At 38.2% G+C, this 13,823-nt stretch overlaps 1 protein-coding gene across 4 annotated transcripts in view; it reads right to left on the minus strand.

The window, feature by feature from the left end:
- Positions 1–1,982: 1,982 nt before the first annotated feature.
- tnfaip2b (tumor necrosis factor, alpha-induced protein 2b) overlaps positions 1,983–13,823 on the minus strand; it is a 19,592-nt gene continuing 7,751 nt past the window's right edge. For 3 of the 4 annotated variants that reach the window (XM_046063679.1, XM_046063677.1, XM_046063680.1), the window contains exons 2-12: positions 11,038–11,259; positions 9,894–10,539; positions 8,914–9,025; positions 8,256–8,378; positions 7,442–7,536; positions 7,234–7,326; positions 7,005–7,131; positions 6,316–6,435; positions 5,619–5,774; positions 4,878–4,999; positions 1,983–2,551 (exon numbers count right to left, since the gene is read on the minus strand). In XM_046063679.1, the coding sequence (XP_045919635.1) occupies positions 2,374–2,551; positions 4,878–4,999; positions 5,619–5,774; positions 6,316–6,435; positions 7,005–7,131; positions 7,234–7,326; positions 7,442–7,536; positions 8,256–8,378; positions 8,914–9,025; positions 9,894–10,539; positions 11,038–11,212 (1,947 nt within the window). In that variant the 5' untranslated portion in view covers positions 11,213–11,259 and the 3' untranslated portion in view covers positions 1,983–2,373. Of the gene's footprint in view, positions 2,552–4,877; positions 5,000–5,618; positions 5,775–6,315; positions 6,436–7,004; positions 7,132–7,233; positions 7,327–7,441; positions 7,537–8,255; positions 8,379–8,913; positions 9,026–9,893; positions 10,540–11,037; positions 11,260–12,087; positions 12,112–13,823 lie in introns of those variants that run through there. The other variant, XM_046063678.1, reaches the window with a different exon arrangement.

Raw genomic sequence — 13,823 nt, forward strand, 5'->3', positions numbered from 1 at the left:
ACTGTTTGGAGCCTGCCTCACATGCCTAAGTAAGAGCAAAATACAGTAACATTACACTAGACCAAACAGACATTAAACAGTACAAAAATATTTTGGAAATCATCAGACAATTGTTGACGCATTTCACTCTTGTTTGTTATTCCAATAGTTAGATGCTTTTGAGAGAGACCCTGCGCATTTACAGAAGAGGCACAGCAGCGTAGCTTCATTGATTATTAAAATATCCCGACAGGATCAGTCAGGATCTTATATAAATTCTTGTTCTGTATATGTCATGCACACAGTGAAGCAGCTGTCACTCCTGATCAATCCTGAGCTTCACCAGAGCGTCTAAATTATTTCGGAAGCTAAAAGTTGAATTCTGTTCCATCTGGAGAGTTTCCTCTGTGCTGTCATGTCAAGTTTATAACTACAGTTTTTAAGTTTTGCAGCTTTGCGATATTTGCTGTGACTTCACTGCACACATGAAAACATTTTAAATGACTGACAACAAATTCACCATCTTCGTTATCATGCTAGTGTGTTGACATGCTACAAAAATCTAGGGATCATCAAAGGGATTAGATTTGATCCAATTTTCATGACAATCCATCCAATAGTTATTGAGATATTTCAGTCTTGACCAAAGTGGGGAACCGACTGACCATCAGAGCTGTGGTGCAAGAACTGCCAATAACTGCTAAGAAAAACTGTTTATGTTGTTTGTTGTTTTACGTTTATATTTAGGTTGTCACAACAATGTCAAGATTAAAAACTGACAATGATACTAAAAATATTTAATCAATGACCAATGTCAGGCTGATTAACCCCAACTTGTGATTCAGTGGTTTGCTCAGAGACTCCTTGGCAGTGGTCCTGGTTACTGATTTCGTAATCTTTGAGTCAGTGGCTCGCAGCGGGAAAGGACTGTGGATTCCCGCTAAAGCAGTCAGCATAAATATTCCCAGCACAGTTTACTGGCAATGACTTTAATGAGTTTGTCTTCCTCCACGCCGTCTCACTTTCCAAGGTAGGCTTCTTCCTAAGCACATCCTTCCTCTTAACCAACCATTTTGCAAACACAGACAGACGAAAAGGAAAAAAGAAAAACAACTGCACCTTTGCAGCAACACTCTTTATGCAGACTTATTTCCTTCCCTCTGAACCTTTAGGAAAAGCATAACTCAGAAACAACAAACTAGAAACACTCAGTGTGCATACTGCCTCTATTCCCACACGAGAGGGTCAATGATTTCCTGACATTGTTGCGGACTGATTTGGTTGTTTATGGTCTTTGAACTGCAGGATAAGTGGTTTCAATACTCCCCTAATGATAAACGAATCAGAATCACAATCATTGCAATCCCTGACCTTTGACCTCCACGTGGAACATTTCTTTAAAAAGATTCTTTAAGAGTAAATGCTCAGTATAGCACCTTTCTAGTCTTTTTGACCACTCAAAGCGCTTTTTCACTACATCCACACACTGAGCCTAAGTGCTCAAACAGAAAATAACATTCACACACTGGAGGAACGGCCACCAGAGGCTGGTTCAATTGGGGTTCAGTGTCTTGCCCAAGGACACTTTGACATGCAGGTATTGAACAGCCAACCCGCTCTACCGCCTGAACCATAGCCGTGTTGTTGTTTCTAGCCATGCTCTAGGGAATCTCAATTCTGGTCTTTCAGTCCATGAATATCTCAAAAACAAGTTGATGGGTTTACTATAAAATGTGGTGCAAACATTCACATTCCCCTCAGGGTGAATTGTAATCACTTTGATGATCCTCTGACTTTTGCACCATAAGCAGCTCAAAATGTTACCTGTGAAGATCTCTACCAAATAGATTGGCACAAAATACTGTCGAGTCATTCATGGTCCCCAGAGGAGTAATCCATTTCTTTCGAGTGCCATTATAAAGCCTGAATGAAAGGTTATAACTGATTTTGTTAACTTATAACTTAACTTTTCATCCAGGACAAAATGTGTACAAATTACACAATTTCTTTCAAAAGAATTTATTTATAAACGTATATTTAACTTTCTTTAACAAGAGTCTGTACATCAGATGAAACAAAAATGTAAAACTATACACATTACAGCCTGACACCTCCCATTATTGCAAATGATGAAAATAACAAAAAATAATACTGATTTGATATAAAAATGTATACACCGTCGGAGAACTACACTTGCAAACACTGACGTACTCCTTATTTCTGTATAAAACACAAAAATAAACAAGTAAAAACACAGACTCAAACACACGACTGGGCAGATTTCTTTGCAGTAAAAAGCACCGTATTTACCAGTAATGCAAACCATAGCTTATACATGCATAAAGTAACTACAACACTGATTGCATCATTTTACAGTCAGACTGTAGACAATCTTCAAAAAAATTTCAACCAAACTTTGTCTTTCTCCAGTTTAACTGTGGAGAAAAACTGCTGATCAGGGACATTGCTTTGCATTCCCCTTAAAGTGTCCGACAGAGTGTCTTTGACAATTTTCCTGTCGGCTTTGGAGAGGTTGGTCTTGAGCTTGAGCAGCGCTGAAACGTGTTTCTCACTGGGGGTGAAAGGAGGGAGGGAAAGGTCAAAAATCAGCATTTTAATCCCATGTGACATTAAGTGTATTATTTATTATTACTTGTAGAGTGAAGGGGTTGTTACACTGTTAGATTTCCTGCATAATATTATTATTATATATATTTTATGTAAGTGAAGTGAATTAAGAAAAAAAGAAGAGGATGTATGTTCAGCGGTGGTACATTAACTCAAGTCCTGTACGTGTCCTTTATTTGAGTCCTTTCTTTCCATGCCACTTTGTTGCCCCTACTCCATTACATCTGAGAAAATATTTTATTTTTTACTTCACAGTTTTAATATATAGTTACTTTACAAATTTTGCACCGAAACATAAGAGCTTATAAAATATATTATTAAATTAACCAACTATTTATGCAAGTACAGTCAATATTTTAATTTTAGGTGGAGATGGAGCAGTGGACAAGACACATGCCTTTGGTGTGGGAAACTGAGGTTTGATTCCCATTGCAACACATCCACCAATGTGTCCCTGAGCAAGCCACTTAACATATAGCAATTATAAATTGCTTTGGATTAAAGCTTAAGGTATTTTTTTCTGATGGTTGCAGCTTCTCAAATGTGAAGATTTGCTGCTTTTCCTTTTAATTATTTTAATTACTGTAATGTTTGTCAATAATGTTGAAGGTTTGAACAGTTGGTTGGACACAACAAGCATTGTGAAGGTGTCACTTTGGGCTCTGAGTAACTGTGACAGCATTTCTGACTATTTTCAGGTTCTTTACAAACCAAACAATCAATCGATTAATGGAAAAAATAATCAGCAGATTCAACCGTAACGAAAATAATAGTTGATACAAAATTAGTTCCAGCCCAACAACTAGAGCAGTAAAATCCTGCTTTTGTTTAATGCATGAGGAATAATGATCTGATATAATTTGTAATAGTATAACAATCACAAGGGACATTGTATCTATTTTATTTAAGTATATTTTCCTGATTATACTCACACACTTAAAAACCTTTTTACATTACATTTACAAGTAAATGTTTTGATCAGTTACATAAATATGCTAATTTTGTTGTTTTTCCTGTAACTTGACTAAAAACAACCTGCATAACTGTGTTGATATCATCCAGGCTTGTTCCTATATTTTATGAAAGTATTTATTTTTCTAGCACAAGAAGATTAAAACTGCTGTTCTTAATCCTGCCTACGAAGCTCTGATTGGCTGGGTTGGTTGGGTTTTTGTTTTCAACTGAGAAAACCTCTATGAATGACTGCAAAACCACACCTAACCGCTGAAAAAGTGGAAGATGTGGACGGTGATTCAGAGGTCTGGAACTGAAACTTGACAACCGTCAGCAAATATTTTCCCAGTCTGTTAAGTCCTTTACAATGCTGTGGTGTGTTTGGAATGATAGTTGCGGATGTGGGTTTAACTTTCACTAAAGTATGCAACGCAATTTTAATGTTTTCGTTTGAAGTGTTAAATCATGGCTACAAGAGAAACATTGTCCTCACACCTGCTACCCTGCGTAGACACACCTGTTTTTTTAGTAGTGTATCTTAATACCTGTATTGTATTTCTCTTTTCTCTCTCTGCCTGTTCTTTTCTTCTTTATATTTTAACTTAAAAAAGAAAACACCTGTACACCTTGTAAATTAGCATTTAACTACAAACACTAATTAAAGTGCATCTGATGCTCGTGCATAATTGTATGCGGCAGTTCCAATGCTAATGTCCATGTCAAAATAAATAACTACTACTACTACTACTTTAGTGGAGTATTTCCATATTATGCTACTTTCTACTTCACTACATTTCTGAGGGAAATATTTAACTTGGTAGTGATTTTATATAAAAACAAATTTGTAAAGATTATTCTAAAGTTACAGTTTACCATCAAGGTTCGAGCGTGGGTTCACTCTCCATTACAACAACATTACTGCCCACATCCGCAGACAGACCTGAACAAGCTTTAACAGTTACTTCATTGTTTCCAGCCTGTTTATTTTACTGCGGTAATAATGTATTTCCCACTGCACTCTTAACTGACAGCGCCAACTCCTTGAAAAATATGAGCTGCAGTGTGTCTGCTTTTAGCTCATAATATCAGCAGGAAACATCTGAACAGATTTTCCTTTGCTGCTGCTCCTCAGCTGTTTCTGAAATGCAGATCTGTTTATGCTCATTCTAAACTTGTGTAAACATGATGCTATTCTGTCCTTTTTAGGTCAGTTACACTTGAGATAACATACCTAAATAAGACCACTGCTTGCCTGCGTGCTTTTTATATTTGTTTTGTAAGTAAACGTCGTCCAAAATGCAGACTGCAATGGTTACCTGAGGTCAGGAAAAGCCGTTCCCAATGATGCTACTTGCATCTGAATGGAGGGGAGTTCTTGGAGTTTCAACACTTCTGCAATCTTTGTCAGGATTTCCTTCAACCAATCCTCCTTTGATCCCTGTGGACGCAATTACATCAGTTTAGTTTCCAAATATCTTTTGAACATAATCTACACGCTTCTTGTTTTATGTAAGATTTTATCTTTTGTGGTCACTGTAATGGAAATTTTACACTGGACTTTCCCTGGATCACTTGTTAATCACACTCTGTGGTCTGTTCAGTGACGTATTCTTCCCCAAAACTGTTTCAGGGGAGGCTCAGCAAATGGAAGTTAATGTATTATTAAATTACATTAAAAGAGCCTAAATTTGTGTGATTTGGTCAGAGAGAGAGTTTGAAGATAAAGAAGTTTCAGGGAAGTTTACTTTACAGACCGTTTTTATGCATTTGGTGTAGTCTATAGATTCGTCAAACAGCAATATTAAACTCTCTTAGCTCAGCTGTTAAATGTCTATTGGATCAAATAACATAATCATGATCCCATAGCTATCCAGGAATTGAGCGAAACTAAACTAAGTAAACTAAAGGGGAGTGAGGGGGCGTCTATTTCCAAATTCTGTCTGAGTGGAGGCCCACAGTCTCAAACTTTTGAAAACCCCTTCACTCTAAGATACTATATCCAAAAAGGAACGTTTTGTCAACATCTTATACTTTGCAATTCTGTGCTCCAGTCTCACCATTTTGACGAATAAATCGTGCAAACTCTCTGCGTTGTTTTTCACGGTCATGTAGGCCTTCAGCTGCTGATCCTTGTCCGCCAGGTTGACTTTTCCTTTCAGGAGCCTCCTCACATATTCTGCTGTCACTTCCTGGTGCAGTTGGCCAATCATCTCCTGAAATTAATCCAATCATCAAATCGGAAATCGGTGTAAAAAAATAAAGCTTAAAATGTAATTACTTTTGACATGTTTGATGAACCAACAAAGATGCTGAACTGAGAGAGTAAATTTCCACTTCAACCTTTCCAAGTTAGTTAATGGAATGATTTACATTATTTAGTCCATTTACTATAAAGATTATTAATATGTCACATTATTGCTGACTATTTTACAAACTATACTGTTGTGTTTTAGCGTTTTGAATGCATTTTTCCTCACATCTAGGCAGCCATTGGTTTCCATCAGTTTCTTTACAATTTGAAAGTTAGTGTACAGACTGTAGAAATTTGCTTGAGTTCTTTTAATCCATCACAATAAATATACATTTTTGTGTTCTGCTAATTGATTTTTAAACTGTATGAAAACTGAATTGAAATCAATAGCTCCCTCAAAGGAAAATTCAAAACATTTAAACCATAGCACGCTTTGAAACACAGTTTACATGATAGTCAAAGACAGCAGCTTCGTTGTGTGTTTCATGCTTTGTTCAGTCTACCTGGTGACAGTTTTCGATCGAACCCCGAAGATCCTGAATCTCATTTTCAATGCTGACCAGCAGCTTCTCAAACAGGGGCTTATTCAGCCAGTCACTGGTTCCCAGCTTGCGGTACTGTGGCTGTGTGAGATACAAACATGATGCATTAGACAGTTAACATTTTCATCAACGGTAGCAGAAATTTACATTTTAAATATCTTTTCTTCACCGATATTGTTCTTGATGTTCTATTTTGTAAATTAAATTGTGTTGCTCTTTGCAAAAATACTGTCTGTCTCGTTCCTACTCTGTCAAATTGCAGAAAAGCAAATTGGTTCCTGTTGAAGATGTAAACCTTTAAAATCGTTTCACAAATTTATATATATTTTATCGCTCAATAATTTCCCAAAACAGCTGCTAAATAAACCATTTGTTGGGGACTACAGTACCATAAGAAGCCGGTTAATCCACATGTGGTGCTCTAGTGAGTATTTTGTGGGACTTATTCCAAATAAACTACGGTGTGTGAACATGTCACCCAGCGCAATAGTGAGGCACACTGATGTTTTTTAATAGTTTTTGGACAACAATGGATCTCTATGACTCAGAGGACGAAGAGATGTCAGGCTGTGTTACACACATTTGTTGGTAGATGCATTGCCTGGTCTTTAAGTGAGACTTGTTGACAAATAGACCTGTTGTAAACGTACCTTGAGTTCCTCGTGAACAGGTTTTAATAAGTATGTGTGGGCAGATTCTTTCATTTCATTCAGAACCAGCAAACACTTTTCCCGCACTTCCTCTGGGAACAGATTGCGCTTCTCGTTGAGGACGACCCTGCAGACAGACCACACAAGCCACATTAGCTCACAGGCGCATCTTCTTCTGTGATATTAAGCTGACTTCATGTCTCACCACACCAAAATGACAAAAACTTACCTAAACTGTTCAATACAGCCGAGATTTGCCTTGATGATCGGCTTGCTGTTCGGTTTGTTTTGCTTGATGACCTCGTTTAGGAAAATACTGAACCTGCAGGAGAATGAAGACAGTTAATTCTAACTTCCACAGTGTTGTTGTTATTAAGAATAAGACAAAATGCCTTTTGAAGTAAAACTATTTAGAAGAAAGTCATCAGTCATGTTACCTCTGCATTAAATCTGTCAGTTGGGAAGCTATGTTCTGGGCCTTGTGCAGGTCTCCCACAGTCTTTTCAGCTGAAGTCACCATCCCATTGACAAACTAAAGACAGATGGATGATACAGATTAATGACAGCATTTTATAAATGACTGTAAATTACAGTGAGAAAACATTTTCTGTATGTCAGAGAGTTCAGTGTCTTTCTCAGCTCATCAGTTAACTCTGTGACTTTGATCACAGTGAATAACTGACTGCCTTCCTTGTTGGTTAATCTTTTTTCTTCTCCAGTTTGGCTTTAGTTAATATATAAAACAGCTTGGGAAAAACTTCCCGGTCTACATTGATTACTTTTTGTCTGCTCATGATCGAAAGAGGCTTTGGATTTCATGTTATAATTTAGTGATTTCAGCCTACAAGATATTATTACACAATTTTGACTTAGCAAACTGTCAGCAGCTTCAGAGCAACATTATGATTAATTTGGAGTCTTGTTTGTGTCCACCTAATGAATGTTAAGGCCAGTATTCTCTCTGTTTTAGCTCTGATTTGTGGGTTTCCACCAACCCCTGAGGGAAGTATCTGGCTCTTTGTGTCTGTCTGCTGTTTGCTGCTCAGCAGGTAGTGGGTTTTTAGAGATATCGGAGAAGTGAGACTGACAGTAAACAGTAAAGTTGGGGCTGGACAGCTGAACAATTAGCTGAAATTCCCTACGTAAAGCCTAGGGGACCTGCAGATTCAGGTGATAGCTCTCTGTTGGTTCATTGTCATAAATATATTCCTATAGCCGCTTTGACATCATGTGGTCTTATTAATTCTGTACCTGAATGATGTCGTAGGCCACGGGACTGACATAACAGCCATCCTCTCTTGCTGGTTCCTTTCCGTCAATCCACCTTTGCTTCGCTTCATCCAGGACACGGCCAATGTAAGTCGTCAACTCCTCCTGGACACACAACAACATGCTGCTGTCACTTTCATACACAGTTTTTGTATTTGGCTCCCAAAAGCTCCCTTTTTGTGTTAAACATTAAACTATATATTACATCTATCTCACAGTCTATACTAAAAGCTGCAGTAGCAACTAAAATGCTCTCTGCAACCCCACAATAAGTTAATAAGATTTGAAGGGATTACTCTGGAGAGAATGAACAGAGTAAATTTAAAGGCAATCTAGCATTTAGATTTTGATATTTCTTGTTTATGACTGAAAGAAGTGGCCTGGTGTTGCTTTAGAGAAGGTCAGAACTTAGGAGGCCCAACCTAAACATTAGGATTCGTCCACTGGAGACAATGACTTTCCACAATAAATCCCAATCTGACCTTCTGGATCTTCAGGATTATTAGCCCATATTGCTAAATAAAGGTTAGCTAAAGGTTTGAGGAAATCCACCAAATCCATCTAAAACTGAAACTAAAAACTAAACACAACTAAAATCCAAACTGGCTAAAAGAAGGCAGGTAGCAACGGCTGGGTTTACCTGTTGTTTGCTCAGGTACTGTTCCTCCAGAGGTTTCAGTAACTCTGCAGGCAGCAGCTTTCCCAATGCTTCACTGTCAATCTCACTGGCCAGCTCTGGCTTTTGAAGGATTCTGACACAGAGAACAGATATTACAACTTTTACCAACACCTCAAGACATTTTGAGCATTAAGTTTATGATTTCATGTGAATTTTGTTCACTGTCAGATCACAGAAAACAACTATCACTATATAAGATGGTTGCACATTATTAATCTGTGATGCTCGGTGTCCTGCAGAAGGGTTAATGTGTTGTTGCATTTTGCTTTCCCTCAACCTGCTTACCTCATATTCTTCTGCAGTTTCAAAATTGCAAAATACCAAATAGGCAGCAACTTGTTTATATAAAAGGTGTGTGTAGTTAAGTGGCTGGTGGAGGGTTCGACTGCGTAAAAAACAATCCGTCTGTTTTGCTGCATTGCATTCTGGTGTGTTTTCAAATGTATTGAGGGTGCAGAACTGCAGGATCTGTGTCACTCCCGCAACGGATTTCTACATTTCCTACACAGTTACACAACTTTAGGGCGAGTTGCTTTGTCCATTAATCAACCTGAGAAGTCGAGGGTGAAAGCGGTGCTTCCTCATTAATTTAACTGCTTTCAAATAAAATCACATTTAGATGGAAGACGAGGAAATGGCTGAATATCATTTTGTGTCTTTTTCATATGAAAATTAAGGCCTAACTACACAGTGAGAACTTGATAATATTTTGTAAATGTTGTGTGCATTTCTACATAACGTCCAATTGTCTATTTGAATATCACAGTCTAATTCAGCCATGCTAGAGTGTTGCCTTGAGAGGTGGTACAGAGGATGGACTGACAGACCTACACACTGATATATATCGCCCTACCACTAGCAGGACAAGAGCACACAGATATAGTACACAATGGGCCCAGAGGTGCTAATTGCTTCAAACATAAACTTAAGTCACAACTTACTGTGGATAAAACTCGTGCACCCAGCGCAGGAGGAAATTGCAGTCCTTGTCATCCAGACCAAAGTCTGCGATCTTTTTGAGTCTGGTGCTCAGGGTTTGGTGGTACAACTTGGCATATACATTACAGATGTCCAGCTCGGATGGGTAGCAGCTCTTCACCTTCTCCACCATGAACAGCAGGTCCTCCTTCAGCTGCCTCCCCATGCTGAGGACGTCAGCCTGGATAGACGACTGCTGCGCCACCTGGTCAGCACGAGGCGTCGAAGGGTTGTCTATACGCTCCTCCACCAAGCTGCGAAGCGTGGAGTCGTGGAGCTTCTTCCAGCGCCCGGGCCTCCACATGGGTGGTATCCCATCCCTCTCTCTCCACAGCCGGTCCTGGTCTTCCTCCTGGTTCACGGCATTCACAGCAGATGTCAGAGCCTCAGTGCTGAACTCTTCCGGGCTGAAAGACAGTCTCACAGTCTGCAGCACAAGGGCTTCAAGGTCCCTGTAGTCTGCAGCAAGCTTGTCCACTTCTTCCGTGTGATGCTGGAGTGCCTCGCTCTCCATTATCTCCCCAAACAGACGCTCCTCTCTCTCTATCAGCAGCTGGCTGGCCTCAAACAAGTGTTGTGTTTCCAGGACTTGCTCAAATGTGTGGACCACTGCGGGGAAAAAAAGTTGCAGCTGTTGCTTAAAATAAAATGAGGCATCAAAATGTCCAAGAATGACTAGAAGAAATACAGACTATTATTATTATTAACTAATCTGCAAGGACTTTCATGATCTACACAGCATCAGACAAAAAGTGGAAATACCCAAGATGCCCTCCTCAAATAGCTTTTTATGTTTCACCATCAGTGCAAAACTCACATTGTTAGGTTATCTTAATGTAACAAGAGAAAATGGAGCATTTCGGAGGCTTGAACCAGCAAATGTCCGGTTGTGACTCACTGCTTCATTATTCCTCCAGCAGTCCTTTAATGTTTGCTATAGAGTCTACCAAACCTATTAAAGTCACTTTGTCAAGTTGTCTTATTATATCTAATACACTATAGAAGTTACTATAAAAGCACAAGTAATTTAAATTGATAAAATTCTGCCTCTTATCAACAGAGAAGACTACCGCTAACAGCTGGACGTTTTTTTTTATGTTAACTGACCGTTTTGTGGTTCCTCCTCATTGGGTGAGGGTTGTCCATCAGTCGAGGAGGGGCTGTTGGCACCGCTCTGGCCTCTGGACCCTCTCCTCAAGTTACTAAACCATCTTCCTCCCACAGATATCCCACTTAGATCCGGGAGGAAGTTGAGCCTGAAGCCGTCTGTCTCTGTCCTCATGGTTATCCAGTCGGAGAAACTGGACCAACAGAAACGTTTTGATGAAGCTATGGAGACAAAACACGCCAAATGTTTGTCAATTAAAAACAAAAAAGTAAGAGAAAATCTAAAATGTTATGTCAGCATTTTAGTTACATAACTGCATTTACTAATAAACAGATTCTTCATATCGTATTTATTTTATTTTTGGCTAACTTCTCAATCAATCAATTCCTCTCCTATGTTTTTGTTTCAGTTATCTTTTATTAATGCCAATGCTGGCTTTGCATGTATAAATGACAATATAAAGATAATTTATAATATTTTTTAATAGCAAGAACGTTTTTAAACTATTTTACTACATGACTTGCCTTCTGTGTTATTTTCAAAATAAAAGCTTAATTAACACAGTTTGTATTTACTAGGCTAAAAAAACTAAAGTGAAATGAAAAAGGACTTTTTAATACTTTTAATAATAGTTGCTGTTTTTATAAATCAATGAACACATTAATGAAATCACAAAAGAGACAGCATCTTAACAGCCTAGTGTCCAGAAGTACCACACCATCCTCCTTATCACAATATAGCTCATAAAAGTGAAATAATCTATTAAAACATCCCTGTAGGCCTATTTTATGAATAAGACAAAGTACACAAAAATGCCACATGAATGGAAATAAGAACGTGTTAAAAACAGAACATTGAACTACAACCCTGCAGAGATGATGCACATAACTTTAAAAACAGCCTAAGTAAAGTGAAATTTATTTTTAAACAAAGTCTTTCCTTTCACATCAAATTTAACAGTAAGTGTAATAAAAACATTATAGAGAACACACATGCTAACAATCAGCCCAGACAAGCAGGTAAGTGCAGTTTCCATAGCTGTTACTTACCTTCTAATTCACAGTTGCTGCTCTGTTAGTGACAGTACAGCTGCTGTGAATTAAAGCCCTTTTTAAAGAACAGGCTCCTCCTCCTGCCTTTGGTGATGTGTCTAAAAATGATTCCCAAACTAGTGGAAAGTCCATCCCTCCACCCCCTCACCCACACAAGCTGAAGACTGCTTTGAGAAACACTAGCGCTGAAGCAATGTTTGCCTGTGGTTAAGAGTGAAATAACTCAAACAAGATGTCATGGATTGTTTGAGTGTATGAATGCTACACTTTGGATATCACCTTACTTTTGCTCTAGCACCACCAACAAGTCAAAAAAGCTTTCTATTCCTGTCAGCGATTGATGTACACATACTTCCATACAAACAGTAGTAAAGTTGTCTAATTTTTCATCCATCCAACAATTTTCATACTTGTAAAACTACTCTTTTCATCATTCATTATTATGTGTTTTTTTCCCTCAGGTATCAATTAATCTTTCGGTCTTGTGTTCGCACAAAGTTCAAAACCCAAAGACATTTAATTTATTAGAAATCGACAAGAAAAACAGCAAATTCTCCCATTTGAGAAGCTGGAACCATCAGATGTTTTGTTTTTCTGACTTAAACAATTAATAGATTCTGAAAATAGCTGCCAATTAGTTTCTGTCGATGGATTAATTGAGTGTGAAAAGCACTACAGCCTCACGGTGCCGCAAGTGTTGCTGTTGTGAAGAGACCGTCTTCAACAAAAATACAACAGCAGTGGTTGTTTGCACAAACACTGAAATCACAGACTTTATAAAAGACATAGCCACTGTGATGTCACCCTTCGGTCTGTGGACTACGGTTTTAAAGCCCTGAGTTTGGTATTTTGGCAGTCGCCATTTTTGTTTATTTGGAACCAGAAATGAACATATTTGGATGAGAGGGTGGAGTTAGCTAGGTTGGTTAAGTAAGGTGTATCCGTAAGTCACATTAACTGTGACATTGATTAGGACGTTCATTTTCAGCTAGCAAAAAAACAGGCTTATGCACGTACTGTAAATGAACAGCTGACTCCTAGAGTGTCTTTTAATACAACCGAACACTGAACAAGACATTTTTAGGCGACGGAAATGTTACAATTGACAGCACCCAAAAACAAGTTCAAGCCTGATGAAGCATAACCTGCTTCAATGTCTATTTTACTCTAAATGGGACCATAATTTACTAAATCAACATCATGCTGTGTTGAAAAAGACTTAAAGCTAGCAATTGAGACCATAAACTTATTAGGAAAGTGTTTACTGGGGTAATAATAATAATAATAATAATAATCTTTATTTGTAGAGCACTTTTCAAAAACAAGTTACAAAGTCCTTTAACAAGTGTAAAGACAATAATACCCAAAAGACAATAATACAAAAACAATACAAGATAAAAGCATGAAAACATTGAAAAGACTAAAATACACGTTTAAGATAAATATAAAATAAGTAAAATAGAATAAAATAAAAGGGATAAAATAAAGTCAAATAAGATCGGGAAAGGCTCTCCTATAAAAGTATGTTTTAAGAAGGGACTTAAAAGTTCACTGACTCAGCCGACCTGATTTCCTCGGGCAGGCTGTTCCAGAGCCTCGGGGCCCTGACAGCAAACGCTCTGTCCCCTTTAGTTTTCAGTCGAGACTCTGGAACAGACAGCAGACCTCTGCCCGAGGATCTCAAGGTACGTGCTGGTGTGTATGGGACTAAAAGTTCAGAAATATAACAAGGC

This window comes from Micropterus dolomieu, linkage group LG11 (genome assembly GCF_021292245.1).
Source record: "Micropterus dolomieu isolate WLL.071019.BEF.003 ecotype Adirondacks linkage group LG11, ASM2129224v1, whole genome shotgun sequence".
NCBI lineage: Eukaryota > Metazoa > Chordata > Actinopteri > Centrarchiformes > Centrarchidae > Micropterus > Micropterus dolomieu.